Raw genomic sequence first — 18,974 nt, 5'->3', positions numbered from 1 at the left:
AAGATGAATACCTGCTTTCCACGACTCCTGAATCTGGTTGCAAACTAATAGTCTCTGTTGTAATTTCCACTTTTCGTACACTTCCAAAGAAATCAGTTATCAGGACATTTTTAGGATCCCTCTGAAAAAGATCAGTGCGATGTCCAGGAGTAGACACACACAGACTTTTGGGGCATACCTGAAACTGAAAAAAATACGTATAGCAATAGTAAATGCACATGCTTACATATTCATACAGCTTACATTAAATTCATTAACACAACATAGTAGACTGTAGTATATTTTTAAAACTCTCCCAACCTAAAGAAGATTAAAGACTGTAGTTCTAAAGATTAAACTTTCATTGCTACTGTACTGCTTGACACTTTAGGAAAGCTTTACAGACATTAGAATAGGTTATTGATAAAACAGGAAGCTGGCCAGGGAGGAAAACAACATTCCCCTTTTTAAAATCATATGCTACAAAGTATGAAAGCAAAAGTGTCAGTCCCTCAGTTGTGTCCAATTCTTTGAGACCCCATGGACTGGAGCTCACCAAGCTCCTCTGTCCATGGGATTCTCCAGGCAAGAATACTAGAGTGAGTAACCATTCCCTCATCTTCCCAACCTAAGGACTGAATCCAGGTCTCCTGCATTGCAGGCTGATTCTTTACCATCTGAGCCACCAGGGAAATTTATGAGAACTCACAGCCAACACTATGACAAGAGAACTGCTTTTTTCTGCATCTATATCCATCTCAGTAAAATGGTCTTACCAGAGCAATTTTTTTAACATTTTGCAACCATGACCCTTCATTCAAATTTTAAATTCCAATAAAATACTTACTATATAATAGCCAAGTATGTAAAGAAGATGAAATCAGAGCTGCTCTAGACTGCAAGAAGCTAAAGCATAGCCTTGCTATCCATCCCCCTGTCCTCCTGCTGTGAAGCTACATAAACTATTCTAAAAATCAGATACCTTTCTTAATTTATCTATAAACCCAAAGCACCTCGAGACACCCTAGTGCTCCAAGGAATAGTCTGAAAACTACAACTTCATCACTACACAGATCTCACAATAACTTTTAGGTCAATCTTATACCCGATATTCCACACCAGTGAACTGCCAAGGACCCCTACAGGACATTTGGTCCATGTCAAAAGGTCCTTAATATTTGGTCCTGTCCAGAACCATCTGGCATGAACTAAATATGCTCATGGACATTTGGACAAGCCAAATTTCAAGGATCCTTTGCCATGGACCAAATGTCTTATGGACATGTTGGGCAGGATCAAATGTCTGCTAACCCCAATGCCAGACGCACGTTCATTCACTATGCAAAGCATAAAAAGTGCCCATTATATATATGTCACATGGTTACCTTTCATAGAGGATACAAAAACTGATAAGACTTGGGTCTTCTCTTCAAGTCTAGTCAGAGATGAATAAACATAGCAAGGTAGGGAAAAAAGGTAACAGGTTCTAATTCGGAAAAAAATAAACTTCTAAGTGTTTGAGGATAAGAAAAAAGAGGGAGTGGGACTTAAGCTATTTTTTTAAAGAAAGAGGAAGATTACAGATGAGAAATAAGAGCATTTCTAATAAAGGAGCAGCTGTAGAGATGCGTAAGGCAAAGAACCCAGCTTGGCAGAAGCCCAGGCTATCTGAAGGAAACCATTACAGGCCCACTAGTAAAGGCCCAGAGGCCACAGCACTTGCCCACCTGTGGCAACAAGACTGTGTGCACGGGTAATCACAACACAGCAGGAGAGGGATGGGGAAGGGCACAGCAATGTATAGCACACAGGTGTTCCAAGCACTGTGCGAAGCGGTTTGTAGATATTCTCATTTAAGTTTACCAATAACTTTGAGGTTTACAAAAATTATTATCTCCCCTTCAAACTAAAGCTCAAAGAGCTTAAGTAATTTGTATAACATCACAGTGCCCTCCAGATTCAGGAAAGCAATAATAGGAAATAAGAAGAGTTCCTGATATAAATTAAGAAGCAAAGGAGGAAAAAATGGGTAGGGGAAGGCTAAGAAAGTAAAATGTCAAACAAGGACAAAACAAATGGAAGGCTGAAGAAACAAAGTAAAAGATAAAATAAACAAAGATAAAATTGAAGTTCTAGGTATACTGAAGGTATTCCTGTGTGAACAACCTGGTGGGCTTTGTTAAGTACACAATAAATATTTTCTTCCTTGCTGCTAAAAAACAAACAAAAAACATACTTCCACTTTTTAAAAAAACTGAATTATAACTGAGACAATTACAATAGTTTCAGATGCACCACATAGTGATTTGCCATTTTTGTACATTACGAAATGGTCACCATGAGAAGTCTAGTTACAATTGGTCATCATACAAAGTTATTAAAATATTGACTATATTCCCTATGCTATACATTACACTGCTATGACTTATTTACTTTATAGCTAGAAGTTTATACTTCTTAATCCTCTTTACCTATTTCACCCGTGCCTCCCCTTAACTCACCCATCTGACAACCATCTGTTTGCTCCGTCTCTGACTCTATTTCTGTTTTATTTTTTAGATTCCACATATAAGTGATAGTATACAGTATCTGTCTTTTCTCTCACTTACTTTACTAAGCATAATACCCTCTAGGTCCATCTGTGTTGTTGCAAATGGCAGAATTCCATTATTTTCTTTGGCTGAGTAATATTTCATTGTATATATATACCACATCTTTACTCATTCATCTATTGGTAGAGACTTACAGTTACTTCCATATTTGGCTATTGTAAATAATGTTGCTATGAACATCGAGGTGCATGAGAGTGTTTTTCCCTATTCTGTATTCTTACTTCCCTCACTGTAAATTAATAAATAAGCACGCATAGGTTTATTTCTAGACTACCTAATCTGTTTCATTGTTCTCTGTATCTGTTTTTGTGCCAGAACCATACTGTTGTTAATTACTTTTTTAGTTTGAAGATCTAATTGACTCTATCAGGCCAATTCATGAAGTCAGGCAGCATCCCATCCAGCAACTGAAAGAGTTCTCCGAGGGATTGTACAAAATAGGTTTTCATAGGAAGAAAGGTAAGGCAAGGTAGCTATTAGCAAAAAAAAAAAAAAAAAAAAAATTATTTTTAGGCCAGGATATCTTCCTTTCTGGGGGGAGGAACAATAAAAAGGCAAGAGTTTTATCATGCAAACTGCCTCTGGGGTGATGGGGGATAAAGAGAAACCATAACATTTTTGCTTAATTCCCATGACACCCAGAGATGCTGGTTCCAGGTTCATAAATTTTAAGTTGGTCATACTTCTTCATTCCATTTCTGACCTTCCAGTCTTAGGGAGATCATTTGCTTGGTGGTCAGCAGCTGTGAATATGAATTTAAAGCTTCTGAGAAAATACAACCCACCATGGGGACTACTTTGATTATTATAAGCAGGATTATCCCCAATGCTTAGAATGCACTTCAGAGTCATGATCCCCAATACTCAAACCAACCAAAGACCCCATTGAAGGAGTTAGCCTTTTAAGCCAACTGGCTTGCTCAGTGATCTTATGTAATAGAGTTTCACCTTCCATAGACGTGTCAATCCAGGTATAGCAGGTAATACTAGCCATAGCACAGATACCTCCTGGTTGACCTAAAAGATAATCAAGGACTATTCTATTATCAAGAACAACCACAACCACAGCCTAAGAAAGCTTTCCAGGCAGCTAGCGCTTTTGCAATGGGTTCTGCAATACTTTCAAGAGTTACAGAGAGGCTTCTGATCATATTCTCATTTTTATTTACTCCTTATCAGGGAAACTAGCCCTGCCAAAGGAAGCAATTTCAAATCCTAAATGCCTTCTGGTAGGTCCTTTCTAGAACAGACAGGGGCACAGTTAGATAACCTAAAAGGTATTATCTGCTTATATACCAGTCATCCAGGCATTCATAGACCCAAGGAAAATAACCATCACAAACCAAGACAAATCCTATCAGGGCACAAACTACTTCCACTTGGTGGCACTGTTAATGAATTCATTTGCAAGTTCTGTTGCTTTTGCCCATTCAAGCCAATGGTCAGTTAGATTTTCTCCTAATCTGAAAAGAGTTGTTCTAAATACCAGAGGTTATCCCTCTAAACAATGGCTTGGGAGATAAGGATAACAGCGTTGTCTTTCCAGGTAAATGCCAGACTAAAGAAGGGAAAGCAAAGAAGAAGAGCTTTCAGTTAAAGTATGAAGTATCGATCTGTCATCATGGGCAGAAGCAGTCTACATCAATGTGAGTTATTTCTCTTTTTTGTCAGGTTGATTCGGAGGTCTCCAGCATTTGGACAGGACCAGATGTCAGACAGAATCCTCCTTGGCTCTGAGATGTGTACCCAAGGCTAAATAAATACCTCTTAGTTTTGCAGCGGTGTCAGCAGTCAGAAATACTTGGTAAGGTCCCTTCTGATAGGGCTCAAAGCCTGCCTTTGTTCTTGTGCTGCGCTGTGCTGTGCTTAGTCTCTCAGATGGGTCTGGCTCTCTGTGACTCCATGGACTGTAGCCCGCCAGGCTTCTCCAGCCATGGGGATTCTCCAGGCCAGAATACTGGAGTGGGTTGCCATGCCCTCCTCCAGAGGATCTTCCCAACTCAGGGACTGAACCCAGATCCACCACATTGCAGGCAGATTCTTTATCGACTAAGCCACCAGGGCAGCCCAAGAATACTGGACTAGGTAGCCTATCCCTTCTCCAGGGGATCTTCCCAACCCAGGAATCGAACCAGGGTCTCCTGCATTGCAGGTAGATTCTTTATCAGCTGAGCTACCAAGGATGCCTGCCTTTGTTCTTAGTGATTTCAAATCAAAATGATGAGAGGAAACTGGAAACGTTAATTTGGTGAGTCATTGTCATCTGAGGAAACTAAATGAATACAGGATCCACTTTCAGTTTACAGGTACATAATAAGACCAGAAAGACAATTAGAGTCTATTATCTATAAATGTACAAATATAATTTTTTCTATGATTACTTGATTTTTTAAACCAAGATAATCACAGTAAAACTAATTTGTCTGTATTAAACTTGGCCTGATTTTTACAGAAGTGCAACAAAAATAATGATTGACCATGTAAGTTCTTTTTTAAGATTGCTTCGCTGGAACTTTGGAAGCAAAGTACCAGGTTGATTTTTCCAAGCAGTCTTCTTAAAGCTGTCTGGTCATATCTGAGTTGATGTACACCTCTCTCAACTATAAAACATTCCAGACAAAAGAGATTAATACAGTCAATGTTTCTAATTGTGTCCTGTTACAAAGAGAATGAAAATAAGAATATTCACTGAGTTTCTGAATTTTGGGGATCAGATAGGAAGAAAAAGTAAATGTTTCATCCTTATTCACCAAGGTATATCCTAACAAGTTGTTGACAGCTTAAGGAAAAAGATTTCTTTAAATCTGGAAAAAAACATTAAAGAACCCATAATACTTTATAAACACAAAGTCATAAAAATTAAAATCGTCCTTATCAGTTCATTCAGTCTCATGTTATTAATTCTTGTTCCTCTTGAATACAGTTTTTTTTTTTTTTTCCATTAATTCTTGCAACCTCACCTGAGGATTAAGGGTGATAGGGACAGTGATAATTCCAAGAAATTCCAAGGTTTTCATTAACATTCATATGATTTTCCCAAAGAAGTGGGTGCCTCAATCATTAGAGACTGTGGAAGGTATAGCCACATGGTACATCCTTACTAATAAACCCAAATTTATCTTAGTTCTTCTACAATAAGAAACCAAGGGGACGTCCCTGGCAGTCCAGTGGTTAAGACTCCATGCTTTCATGGCCAAGGGCCCAGGTTCAATTCCTGGCTGGGAACCTAAGATTACATCTTATAAGTTATGCAGTGTGGCCAAAGAAAGAAAGAGAGAGACCCAAACCTGTGTTCAATAATTCCATGGTTCAGTATTTTAATTTGGAGAGATCTAGAATAGATCTATAATTCATTACATTTCTAGCATTTAACTTAATTTTGGCAAAACTTTCAGGTTTCAATTTACTAAGAAGATTTAGGAAACTAATTTGAAAAACTCAACTAAAAGCTTTTTACCCTACTTATGTTTATAGAATCCGCCTGCCAATGCAGGACACATGGGTTCAATCCCTGGGTCAGGAAGATCCCCTGGAGAAGGTAATGACAGCCCTTTGCAGTATTCTTGCCTGGGAAATCCCATGGACAGAGGAGCCTGGCGGGCTACAGTCCATGGGGTCACAAAAGAGCAATTAAACAACAACATATTTACTTACTTGCTCTTAACAATCATTTAGATTACTTAGGGATACATCATACCCAGTTATTTTTCTTTCAAGCCTAGTGCTGATAATTCTAAAAAGATGTTTGTTTTAACCAACAACCTTAAATTAGCTTTTCTTCACTAAAAATATCTCAGATCACATAATTTTGAAAAGCATTTCAGTTAGTTTCTGTTAACATTTCTGAGAATTTCAGAATGCCCGATCTTTATGAGCTTGAGGTCAAACTAACTAAATAAAGTTCTTTTACAAAATAATTGTGCAGTACCATCCAGAGGCTACACATATACATGCATATCTACAGCATAAATATGTAGATACACACAGATGCAGAGATCTTATAGTTACCAATATTAGTGAAAAACACACCTAAGATTTTTTTATCTGCCCAATCTCCAAATATTTCTTCCCCCTCTTTTTTTTCCTGAAGAGAAACAATTGCATATTTAAAGAATGGATCTTAAGTCTCAAAGAAGATGGGAACAGGAAATCTGTATCATAAAGACACAGATTAAGTGCAGAACAACTGTCTCCAAAGTCCCAATATCTACAAGTACTCTGAGATGAACAGAAGAGGCTTTGGGACTCACAAAAAGAAATGACATCCACCCACCTGTTGCTGGAATGTTTCTTTCCCTCTGGGTGTATCTAGCTTAGGGTATAAGGCCAAAATAAATTCTTACTAGGCGCTAAATATTTCAGTTCCTCTAAATGTTTAAGGAAATAATTTAGCACTTTACCCAAAAAACCTGTTTCACCAACTTTGCAAGGGGCCCATATGGGGCCATTTTAGTTGATGCTGAAAAACTTGCCTAGGCCCTTAAGAACATTTTCTTTTCCAGTGTCCCAGTTGTTCACAACTGACACACTGATCTCTGGGCTAATGTTTTGATAATGAACCCCCAAGAAGCTGAAATCGGGGAGGCTGAGGCATTGTTTTAAGTATCTTTTCTAGGTTTAATTTTTCATTAGACCTCTGCAAGGACTCTTCCAGTGAAGCTATTTTGAAATTTTGAAAGCTTTTGGAGACTTCTGCTTACTAATTAAATCAAGTATTCCATTTGGTTTGTTTGACTTGGGAACCCTTGTTTTTAAGGGTACTTATTAAGTGATGTGCAAAGAACATAATCAATCTGATTTCAGTGTTGACCATCTGGTGATGTCCATGTGTAGAGTCTTCTCTTGTGTTGTTGGAAGAGGGTGTTTGCTATGACCAATACGTTCTCTTGGCAAAACTCTATTAGCCTTTGCCCTGCTTCATTCTGTATTCCAAGGCCAAATTTGCCTGTTACTCCAAGTGTTTCTTGACTTCCTACTTTTCCATTCCAGTCCCCTATAATGAAAAGGACTTTTTTGGTGTTAATTCTAAAAGGTCTTGTAGGTCTTCATAGAACCATTTAACTTTAGCTTCTTCAGCATAACTGGTTGGGGCATAGACTTGGATTACTGTGATACTGAATGGTTTGCCTTGGAAACAAACAGAGATTATTCTGTCGTTTTTGAGATTGCATCCAAGTACTGCATTTCAGACTCTTCCGTTGACCATGATGGCTACTCCATTTCTTCTAAGGGATTCTTGCCCACGGTAGTAGATACAACGGTCATCTGAGTTAAATTCACCCATTCCAGTCCATTTTAGTTCTGTGAAGAAAGCTGAGCGCCGAAGAATTGATGCTTTTGAAGTGTGGTGTTGGAGAAGACTCTTGAGAGTCCCTTGGACTGCAAGGAGACCCAACCAGTCCATTCTGAAGGAGATCAGCCCTGGGATTTCTTTGGAAGAAATGATGCTAAAGCTGAAACTCCAGTACTTTGGCCACCTCATGCGAAGAGCTGACTCATTGGAAAAGACTCTGATGCTAGGAGGGATTGGGGGCAGGAGGAGAAGGGAACGACAGAGGATGAGATGGCTGGATGGCATCACCAAATTGATGGACATGAGTCTGAGTGAACTCCGGGAGTTGGTGATGGACAGGGAGGCCTGGCATGCTGTAATCATGGGGTCGCAAAGAGTCGGACATGACTGAGTGACTGAACTGAACTGATTAAGTGACCTTATTGTGTTAGGACATTCTTCCTAACATAATTCTAGGTTGATTTTAGTAAAGCTTTGCCATTTTGCTAAATAACTGCAGCTTCCAGGATTCATAATTCTTAAATATAAAATAAGTAGGTGTGCTGGAAGACAGTGTGCTCAACTATTTGGACATACAGGATCACATTTCTTTTAGCCAGACCTTTGGTTTTCTCAGAGCCAAACTAATACCTAAAAGGACTTGTGGTGGGGTTAAAATGCTGGGGTGTTTCACAGTGTATCTTGTTGCACACAAGTTTTCTTGAGGTTGGCAGGTGACTGAGATGTCAGTCTAACCCATTCTGTGACCAACTTATCCTAACATGGGCATCCCTGGGTTAAGTGATGACCATTCTATCAACTTTTAAATGTCTGGCCTGTACCCACGAACCTTTGCAGCCTTTTGGCTTCCAAGATAGCCATGAACAATGGCCTTTACTTCACGTGCACACTAAAACAAATGCACAGTAACTAAAATAAAGAAAATAGAGACTGAGGAAAGGTCTGAATCAGCAGACCTCAAAGAATGGGGACTGCAGACTGATGCCATGCAAAAGAAAAGCTGCAGCTGTCACCAGTCGTTCTCAGCAGGGAATCTAAGAAAGGATTCCAGATGGGGACATACATATAAAACCAACGCAGTTCCCAATACGGAATCTGGAGACAGAATCAAGAGACTAGTTTTCCACTCAAAATACTGAACTGTGGAAAGCCAATTAGATCATGAGCTCAAACACACAAAGTACAGAGCTCAACCAAAAGGAACCTGCCAATGGCCCTTGGAAAGAGCAAGAAAGACAACGAACTCAAAAGAGTTCACAGGGTGCCACGCCTGTGTTTCCTGCTGTCCCTGAAAGCCATGAGAAGTTCACTTCAAATCTCATTGCTACCACCTGTTAAAATCTAAAATTCAATGATCAGATCAGATCAGATCAGATCAGATCACTCAGTCGTGTCCGACTCTTTGCGACCCCATGAATCGCAGCATGCCAGGCCTCCCTGTCTATCACCAACTCCCAGAGTTCACTGAGACTCACGTCCATCGAGTCAGTGATGCCATCCAGCCATCTCATCCTCTGTCATCCCCTTCTCCTCCTGCCCCCAATCCCTCCCAGCATCAGAGTCTTTTCCAATGAGTCAACTCTTTGCATGAGGTGGCCAAAGTACTGGAGTTTCAGGTTTAGCATCAGTCCTTCCAAAGAAATCCCAGGGCTGATCTCCTTCAGAATGGACTGGTTGGGTCTCCTTGCAGTCCAAGGGACTCTCAAGAGTCTTCTCCAACACCACACTTCAAAAGCATCAATTCTTCGGCGCTCAGCCTTCCTCACAGTCCAACTCTCACATCCATACATGAAGTAATTCGAAAATGTATTGGGCTTTATTAGATGATTCATCATGGGTAGACAACATCCCATCTAGCAACTATAAGAGGGCTCCCAGTACCACACTTGTTTTGACTACTGTAGCTTAGCAGCATAGTTTTTTGAATTCAGGGAGTGTGACATGTCCAACTTTGCTTTTTTCTCAATGTTACTTTAGCTAGTAGGGTGGGGTCTTTTGCGGTTCCATACAAATTTTAGGATTAGTTGTTCTAATTCTATTTTTAAAAAATGCCTTTGGTATTTTGATAGGGACTACATGAAATCTGTAGATTGCTTTGGATTTTGGAATATTTTAACAATATTAATTCTTCTAAATCAGAATCATGGATTTATTCTCCTTAATTGTGTCATCATCAATTTCTTTCATTAGTACTTAAGAGTTTTCAGCATACAAGTCTTTCACTTCCTTGGCTAAATTCATCTTTAGGTGTTTAATTCTTTTTGATGCAATTTTAAGGAGGATTGCTTTAATTATTTCTCTTTCTAATAGTTCATTAGTGTATAGAAATTCAATCAATCTTTGTATATTAATCGTACAACTTTACTGAATGGTAACATTTTTGTATTCTACAACTTTAGTTCTAATGGTATATTGGTGGAGACTCCAGGGATTTGTATAAAACGTCACCTGCAATTAGTGACAATTTTACTTCTTTCCAATTTGGATGCCTTTTACTTCTTTCCTTGCCTAATTTCTGTGGCTAAGACTTCCAATACTATATTGAATAAGAGGGGCAAGAGTGGGGATCCTTGTCTTGTTCTTGATCTTAGAGGAAAAAGCTTTCTCTCAGCTTTTCATCGCTGAGTATGTTAGCTATGGATCTTTCATATATGGCCTTTATTATACTGAGGGATATTCTCTCTACAGCCACTTTGCTAAGAGTTTTTATCATAAATGGATGTTGAATTCTGTAAGATGATTTTTTTGCGTCTATTGAAATGATCATATGAGTTTTATCAGTCATTTTGGTAATGCAGTGCATCACATAATTGATTTGTGAATGTTAAAGCATCCTTGCATCCCTGGAATGAGTCCCACTTGATCATGCTGCATGATCCTTTTCAAAGTATTGTTGGATTCAGTTTACTAGTATTCTGTTGAGGATTTTTGCATCTGCAGTCATCAGGGATATTAGGTTGTAATTTTCTTTTTTTGTAGTATCAATTCTTTTGTTTTGGTGTCAGGGTGATACTAGCCTCATAAAGTGACTTTGGAAGTGTTCTTTATTCTTCAATTTTGTTTTCGTTTTTTTTGAATAATTTGAGAAGGATTGGTATTAAATTTCTTTAAATGTTTGGCAGAATCACCTGTGAAGCCACCTAGATCTGGACTTTTGTGGGGAGAGGGGGGAATACTAATTCAGTTTCATTACTAGTAATTGGTCTATTCAGATTTTCTAATTCCTCATGATTTAGTCTTGGAAGATTGCATGTTTCTAGGAATTTATACATTTCTTTTAGGCTGTCTGATTTGTTGGCATATAACTGTTCATAATGTTCTCTTATGATCTTCTGCATTTCTGTGATATTGATTGTAACTGCTTTCTTTCTTTTCTGAATTTATTTATTTGGGCTCTTTTTTTCTTAATAAGTCTGTCTGGCTAAAGATTTGCCAATTTGTTAGCTTTTCAAAGAACCAGCTTAGTTTCATTAATCTTTTCTATTGCCTTTTTAGCTGTTATTTCACTTACTTCTGCTTTGATCTTTATTATTTTTCCTTCTAGTAACTTTGGGCCTTGTTCTTCTTTTTCTAGTTCCTTGAAATATAAAGTTAGATGGTTAAGAATTTTCTTGTTTCTTGAGCCAGGCCAATATTACAAAGAAATTCCCTCTTAGAAACTGCTTTTGCATCATTCAGCGTAAGGAAGAGTACCCTAAAAGTATGAGAAAGGTTAGCACAGCTATCGTGCTATAATCAAATCAAGCAAATACTTACAAGGTCATTCATATTAGTTTGGCTAGCTGGATTAATTTCCTCCAAAAATTCTAAGACATAAAATGTGTATCTATCCATAAGATGGACTCCAACTGCAGGATCAGGTTGATGCTATGAAAAAGCAAAAGAAAAAAAGTACATGTCTAATAAGACATATGATCATTAAAACAAAATATTTAAAATATAATCAAAATTTTCACCTAAGATATAAAGTCTAAGAAATAACATATATTTATAAAGCACATAAGTAATTTCAGAAATAGCTACATATTTTAACAACAATGCCATTTACAAACAGGAAAAAAGAAAATGTGCTTACCGAAAGTGAATCTTCTCCCACTTGGCTACTAGCTAAAGCCATTATGTTAGGAGAATAAAATCTCTCATACATGGATGCTCCTTGACAAGTATCAATAATAAATAGTAGTTCATTGTAGCTGAAAGAAAAGCAATAGTATCTGTGACATGAATCATGCTGTTAATCATACATTGATTAATATTTTATAATACTTCCATAAGATGTTTAAGTCATATCTTAATCATTTCATCAGCTAAAAATTTGAGATTTTTCAGTAGAATTCCCAATACAAATCTATACTAGAAAATTTAAAGGTATAATCATATCTGGGGAAACCACTTCAACAGAGTGCAGTGGTTATACCACAAAGTGGCTGCCCAAACTCTTCCCTTCCCTTATCTATGACACATAACTCAGAGTCCAAACAAATGTTTAATTCAAAAAGCACTTCTCTGGCACTCACACAGTCCTAGAAACTGAGCTAGTTTTAGAAAAACACACACACACACATATATATGACAGTCACCATACTTAAAAAATTTCAAAATCTAACTAGAAGACAGAAACATAAACATGTAACTGAATCAGAATATGATGAGTATTACAAATTTTACTGAGGGCCTACAGCATGCCTGACACTAAGCTGGGATGCAATATAGTCCTTGCCCTCACTAGTGTCGAGTCTAACAAAGTCAAAAATGTTCCAAGAGCACTGAGAAAGAAACAGAGGGAAAGGCAGGTCACAGAAAGGTGATGTGTCTGGCAAGATCAGTGACAGGTGAATGTTCTTTAACAAAGAAAGGAACAGCACATTCCAGCAGAAGAAAAAGCCTATATTAAGGCACCTAAACATAAAAACTATCAATGTCTGGGGTAAAGGAATAGTATGGTGCAGTTCAGATCTAAAATTAATTTGGTAAAATGGAGAGAAATTAGTTTCAAAAAGGTAGTGTGTTACTTGCTCAATCGTGTCCAACTCTTTGTGACCCAAGGGACTGTAACCTGCCAGGCTCCTCTGTCCATGGAATTCTCGAGACAAGAATACTGGAGTGGGTTGCCATTCCCAAGGGATCTTCCTGGCCCATGGATCAAACCTGGGTCTCCCGCATTGCAGGCAGATTCTTTACCATCTGAGCCACCAAGGTAGGGCCAATCTGTAAAGTATCCTGTATGAAGTTTGGATATTACCCTATAAATCTGAACAAGCCATCAATGGCTTTTTTAAAGTGAAAGAATAACATAATCAGCTCTACATTTTAGAATGAGCTGCTTCACTGATGAAGGTGAAAATAGGAAGCAGATAATATTTTCTCAGATACTGAATCTAGGTAAACAGCTAACACTACACCCAAAAAGAAAGCACAAAATCTTAATGATATCTAAGCAGATGATAGAAGGTACAACTAATATGACACATTTGTTTTGAGACAAAAATCTGTGGATACTTCTGGGGATTAGGACCATCTAAAGGTTACGAGAGGCAGTATAATAAAACAATTAAGAGAGTAAGCTTTGGGACAGGACCACTTAGATGTGAATCCTAGCACTAGCACTTAAAAGCCGTGCAAAGTTTGGCAAGTTATTTAAACTGTGCTCAATTTACACACTTGTAAGAATGAGAATCATAACGTATCTGCCTCATGGAGTCATTAAAATTAAACAGAACACCACCACATGGCAACACAGTGCCAGTGCCTAGTATACATTCAATAAGCATGGCAGTGAATAAGATAAAACCAGTACCAAGCAAAAGCTGTCTCAATACTTCTATACGTTCTCCTTATGCTTATAATCCAGTATTTAGAATATTTAATTTGTAGCATAGCTGTGTACATATTTCTCTTTTCTCCTAGATTTTAAACACTTTGAAGGCACAGTAAGCATCCTATTCCCCTCTGTGCCATAGGTTTAGAAGATAATTTATAAGCATATATGAATAAATTCATAAGCATTTATTGAGCATAACCAAGTTAAAAGCAGTTCAACTGATACTTTATTTTTTTAATTGATTTTTGATTGGAGGACAATTGCTTTACAATGTTGTACTGGTTTCTGCCTTACATTGACATGAATCAGCCATAGGTATACATATGTGCCCTCCCTTTTTAACCTCCTTCCCACCTCCCATCCCATCCCACCTGTCTAGGTTGTTACAGAGTACCTGGTTGAGCTCTCAGCATCACAGAGCAAATTCCCACTGGTTATCTATTTTACATATGGTAGTGTTTATGCTTCAGTCTATTCTCTCAATTTGTCCCACCCTCCCCTTCCCCACTGTGTCCACAAATCCATTCTCTATGTCTGCATTTCTAGTGCATTCATCAGTACCATTTTTCTAGATTCCATATATATGTATTAATATAGAATATTTGCTTTTTTCTTTCTGAGTTACTTCACTCTGTATAACAGGCTTTAAGTTCATCCACCTCACTAGAACTCACTCAAATCTGTTCCTTTTTATGACTAATATTCCATTGTATGTATGTATGTATGTATGTATATACATATATATACCACAGCTTCTTTATCCATTCATTTGTTGATGGATATTTAGGTTGCTACCATGTCCTGGCTGTTGTAAACCGTGCTGCAATGAACACTGGGGTAAGTAAAAGTCGCTCAGTCATATCTGACTCTTTGCAACCCCATAGACTATACAGTCCATGCAATTCTCCAGGCCAGAATACTGGAGTGGATAGCCTTTCCCTTCTCCAAGGGATCTCCCAACCCAGGGATTGAACCCAGGTCTCCCACATTGCAGGCGGATTCTTTGCTGAGCCACAAGGGAAGCCCAAGAATACTGGAGTAGGTAGCCTATCCCTTCTCCCGCAGATCTTCCCAACCCAGGAATCCCGACCCAGGAATTTAGAATTGTAGTTTTCTCAGGGTACATGCCCAGTAATGGGATCAGTCAAATGGTAGTTTTGTTCCCAGTTTTTACGAAATCTCCATACTGTTCTCCGTAATGACTATATCCATTTAGGTTCCCACCAACAGTGCAAGAGGGTTCCCTTTTCTCCACATCCTCTCCAGCATTTATGGTTTATAGATTTTTTGATGATGGCCATTCTGACTGGTGTTGAGGTGGTATCTCATTGTAGTTTTGATCTGCATTTCTCTAATATTTAGTGATAATGGGGATTTTTTTCACGTGCTTATTAGCCATCTGTATGTTCAACTGCTAATTTAAATTCACTTAAGTCCATATGACAACTTTCAACTAAAACAGTGCTTACCACAGATTACTAATAATATATCATTGTTAATGTGAGCTGCTACAAATTTTATACTAATACTAATTTCAGCATTTTTTCCAAAGAAGAAGTAATATATTGCTATCACATGAAGAGTTCAAGAATGTGCAAAAAGCAAGAATAAATACAAGATAAGAAATAAACGTATGTTCACAAGCCCCCTAAATAATGGGGCACTTGGTTATTAGGAATCTTATTTTCTCCAAAAAGGATGAGAAATAACAAGAGATAAGATCTTAAAAGGTGAACTTTTTCCATGCTCTTTAAGAAATATAAATTTTTCCTTTAAAAAGAATTCAGTTCATACTTCTGTAAAATATAATAAAACTACTGCTATAATGTGTAATTGCTAAAAAAGAAAATATAATTCAGTTCAATAGAAACAACAAATGTAAATCTAAAGTTAGAAGAAGTAACATAAAAATAAGTTTAAATCTCATAAGATTTGTAAATCTACTAACCATGGAAAAATTAGGTACTAATTTATCTTATGAAAAGTAGTCATTTATTACCGTCTTTTCTGCCACATTTGTTCAAAAGCATCTGCAAGTTCTATGTTGGTAATTTCTTCAGAATCTTGAAATTTCAAGAAACCATTTCCACCATGTCCTTATAGGAAGGGTCAGAAAGATCAAACAGACATTTTTTTTAAATGCAAACTGCAAACATCTAGATATTAACATTCACTTCATTCATGGCAATATTTTAATATCACTTGTTATTGTATATTCTAGGGTTAAAAGTAATTAATTTTTCTACTATACCAATTAAACAGATAAATGATAGACTGTGTAAAATATAGTAGGTATACATTTAAGAGCTTTCTTATCATTCAGTTTTATAAAAGCATATTTATACTTTTTCACTGGCTCCATTATTATGTCAGAAATGAGTTTCCATGGATGAACATTTCTCAAATACCAGGCAAACACTTTTGGTGAGAAAGGAGTTGAAGACACTAACTAGTCCCTTAGTAAGCTAGCACTGTTCACAGTGTATACTTGAAACGTTGTAACTCTAGGAAATGCAGTTTTCACCTAAAAAATTATGTTTTTATAACCGTCAGCCACTGTACTATGAGAGCTGACCAAAAGATCATGACATTCAAAATGCATGAGAGAGCCATGCTCTCTGCCTGGATACAAACGTTAGCTTTACTACTTAATGACTGTGTTACCTTAGGCAAGTAACCTTTCTATGCCACAGTTTCCTCAGCTGTTAAATAAGAAATGTGTGAGTAAGACCATCATTAGCATGCCAATATAGGCCCTTTGTGCCAATTTTAAAAGGTACTTCCCACTGCCTATCAAAGTAGAAAAATCTATTTCCGTGCCCCCTCAGAATATAAGCAGTCCTATGAGCGTAACAGTGGTTAGTATATGTCTTTGTGGGATAAAAAATATTTCCTCCCTCATTAGAGGGAATTTCCTCCCACAACTCTATATCAGGGCACTCACCACTCTAGTCAGACACTTAGTGCAGCGCACAACCCGTAAGTCATATACGATAGCCCTGAAAATCAGCACCTAAATCAGCACCTAAACTTTTTCTGTAAACAGCCAACTAGTAAATGTTTTAGGCTTGTGAGCCATTTGGTCTCTGCTGCAACTACTGGACTCTGCCATATATTTTGACAATATTTAAAACAAATTTATATATTTTGAGAATACATAAAACAAATAGATGCAACTGTGTTCTAATAAAACTTTATTTCGTAAACAGGTAGCCCTTCCATGGGCCATGGTTTGCCAGTTCAATCTTTAACACTGTAATTTCTCCCATACTTGCAGTTATCCTGAAAGAGTACCAACAGACTCAGAAAAAGTTTGCCAGCCTATGTAACAGGAAGGCTTGTAATTATGCTAATATAATGATAAAAAATGGCAATAGGTATTATTTATTGAGGATTACTATATACCACACAATATTCTTAATCATTGTGTATATTAATTGATTTCATTCTCACAACCTAAAGATTTCGGTACCAATTTTCAGGGCTATCATATATGACTTACAGGTTATGCACTGCACTAAGTGTCTGACTAGAGTGGTGAGTGCCCTGCTATAGCGTTGTGTCTAATGAGGGAGGAAATATAAATAAAACCTTTTGTTTAGTGCATCAAATAAAGCCAAGCTACAAGACTATACTTCATCCTATTTGCCACAGAGGAGTGCAAATTTCTTGTACATGTCAGGTAGATGAAAATGAAGTTTCCTGACTTCATTAACTCTGCTGGGTTAATTTATAAAGTTTATAAATTGACTGAATTTTTAAAGTTATAAATAAATGCACCATGATAAAGAAAAGTAAACCACTAAGTAAGAGTCACTCTCCTGCTGTATGACATCTAAAAATCATTCTACCCCTGTTTTATCATCAGCTGATAAGTAATACACTGCTTTCAAATATCACTTCAAGTTGTTATACATTATGAGAAAAGAGAACTTCATAACAAACTATTTTATCCAAAAATAATTTAAATAATTTAATGATTTCTTTCCATGCAAATTCCTTTCTGAAAAAGAGTCAGCATATTCTATCATTAAATATCTAAATTGAAAATTACCTGTCATATAAATAAGAATATTGCTCCGATCATCAGAAAGAAGACGTTTTGACCGAGGCGTGCTAGATGGAATCCTCCCAGTTAACACCCGTAAAAAATTCTCCACGGTTACCTGAGGAAAAAAATGAGAAATCAGATGAAATAGAACTTGAGTAAACCTATCAATTGTTTTCCTACTTTTAAAAACATCCCTTCTTCTTTCTCTATGTATTACTCAGCATAAATTAAAAATAAAACTTAAAAAGAGAAATATAAGTCAATTGAAATATATTTATTTAAATATACACCTCAAAGTAACTTTGTTTCCATTCTTTACAAAATACTAAAAACCAACAAAAAACTAGTTTGGGGAAAACTAAGCTGATTATAAACTTTAAAAGGTCAAATGCTATACAGATCAGATCAGATCAGATCAGTCGCTCAGTCGTGTCCGACTCTTGGAGACCCCATGAATCGCAGCACGCCAGGCCTCCCTGTTCATCACCAACTCCCAGAGTTCAATGCTATACAAAGTATTGCCAAAAACTGAAAACAGATTATTAATCTGTCTTCACAGGCAATTCTTTGGGAAGATATAAAATACAGAAATATAAAAAAATTCAACAATATTATAAGTACTGCAATTAATACACATAACTACTTAGTCAATTCTAGATCAACAACAAAAAAGTCTTTAATAAATCATAAAAATAAAACCATAAGGATAGATCCATAAATAACCCCCAAATTATGCATCTTTAATTCCTTAATGCATTTTGTTACTTAAATTTCATTAGAGGTAACTTTATTATGTAAAAAAACACTGCAAGCCAGATTTTCCAACCGGGAATTTCTGCATCTCCAGGATGCTTTGAAAGATATTTAAGTTCTTGGAAATATAATGCTAATTTCAAGTTATATTACACAGATCTAAATTTAAAAAGCTGAAAATCAACCCAGCTTTCTTGTTCATCTCTTCCCTAGGTGAGTACCTAAGTGTCTATGTGTGTGTGTCTGTGGGTGTATGTATAAGTTGTTTGGTTTACATTTTCCCAGAAGACACCAAAATGGTGTTTTTTTAAACAGGACTTCTTGTTGGCTAACAAAGAAGGGAAGTACTTGGTCTACATTTTACAATGACAAAAAAAAAATGAAACAGAAAAAGTCCAACATTCACAAACATTTAAGTGTTGAACAAACATTTCTGAGTGCCTTCAGAAGACTGTAAGAATTCAC

The 18,974-nt window shown here is 37.0% G+C and overlaps 1 protein-coding gene across 5 annotated transcripts in view; it reads right to left on the bottom strand.

Annotated features, from left to right (window-relative positions):
* Positions 1-18,974, bottom strand: part of PIGK (phosphatidylinositol glycan anchor biosynthesis class K) — a 144,292-nt gene that overhangs the window by 91,329 nt on the left and 33,989 nt on the right. For all 5 annotated transcript variants that reach the window (XM_045166122.1, XM_044944834.2, XM_006068416.4 and 2 more), the window contains exons 5-9: positions 17,760-17,871; positions 15,705-15,801; positions 11,960-12,077; positions 11,641-11,751; positions 12-184 (exon numbers count right to left, since the gene is read on the bottom strand). In XM_045166122.1, coding sequence (XP_045022057.1) covers positions 12-184; positions 11,641-11,751; positions 11,960-12,077; positions 15,705-15,801; positions 17,760-17,871 — 611 coding nt within the window. The remainder of the gene's footprint in view (positions 1-11; positions 185-11,640; positions 11,752-11,959; positions 12,078-15,704; positions 15,802-17,759; positions 17,872-18,974) is intronic.

This window comes from Bubalus bubalis, chromosome 6, assembly GCF_019923935.1.
Source record: "Bubalus bubalis isolate 160015118507 breed Murrah chromosome 6, NDDB_SH_1, whole genome shotgun sequence".
In the NCBI taxonomy this organism is placed as follows: domain Eukaryota; kingdom Metazoa; phylum Chordata; class Mammalia; order Artiodactyla; family Bovidae; genus Bubalus; species Bubalus bubalis.
Note: the sequence above shows the minus strand (reverse complement) of the source record. Positions and strands in the feature narration are given on the sequence as shown.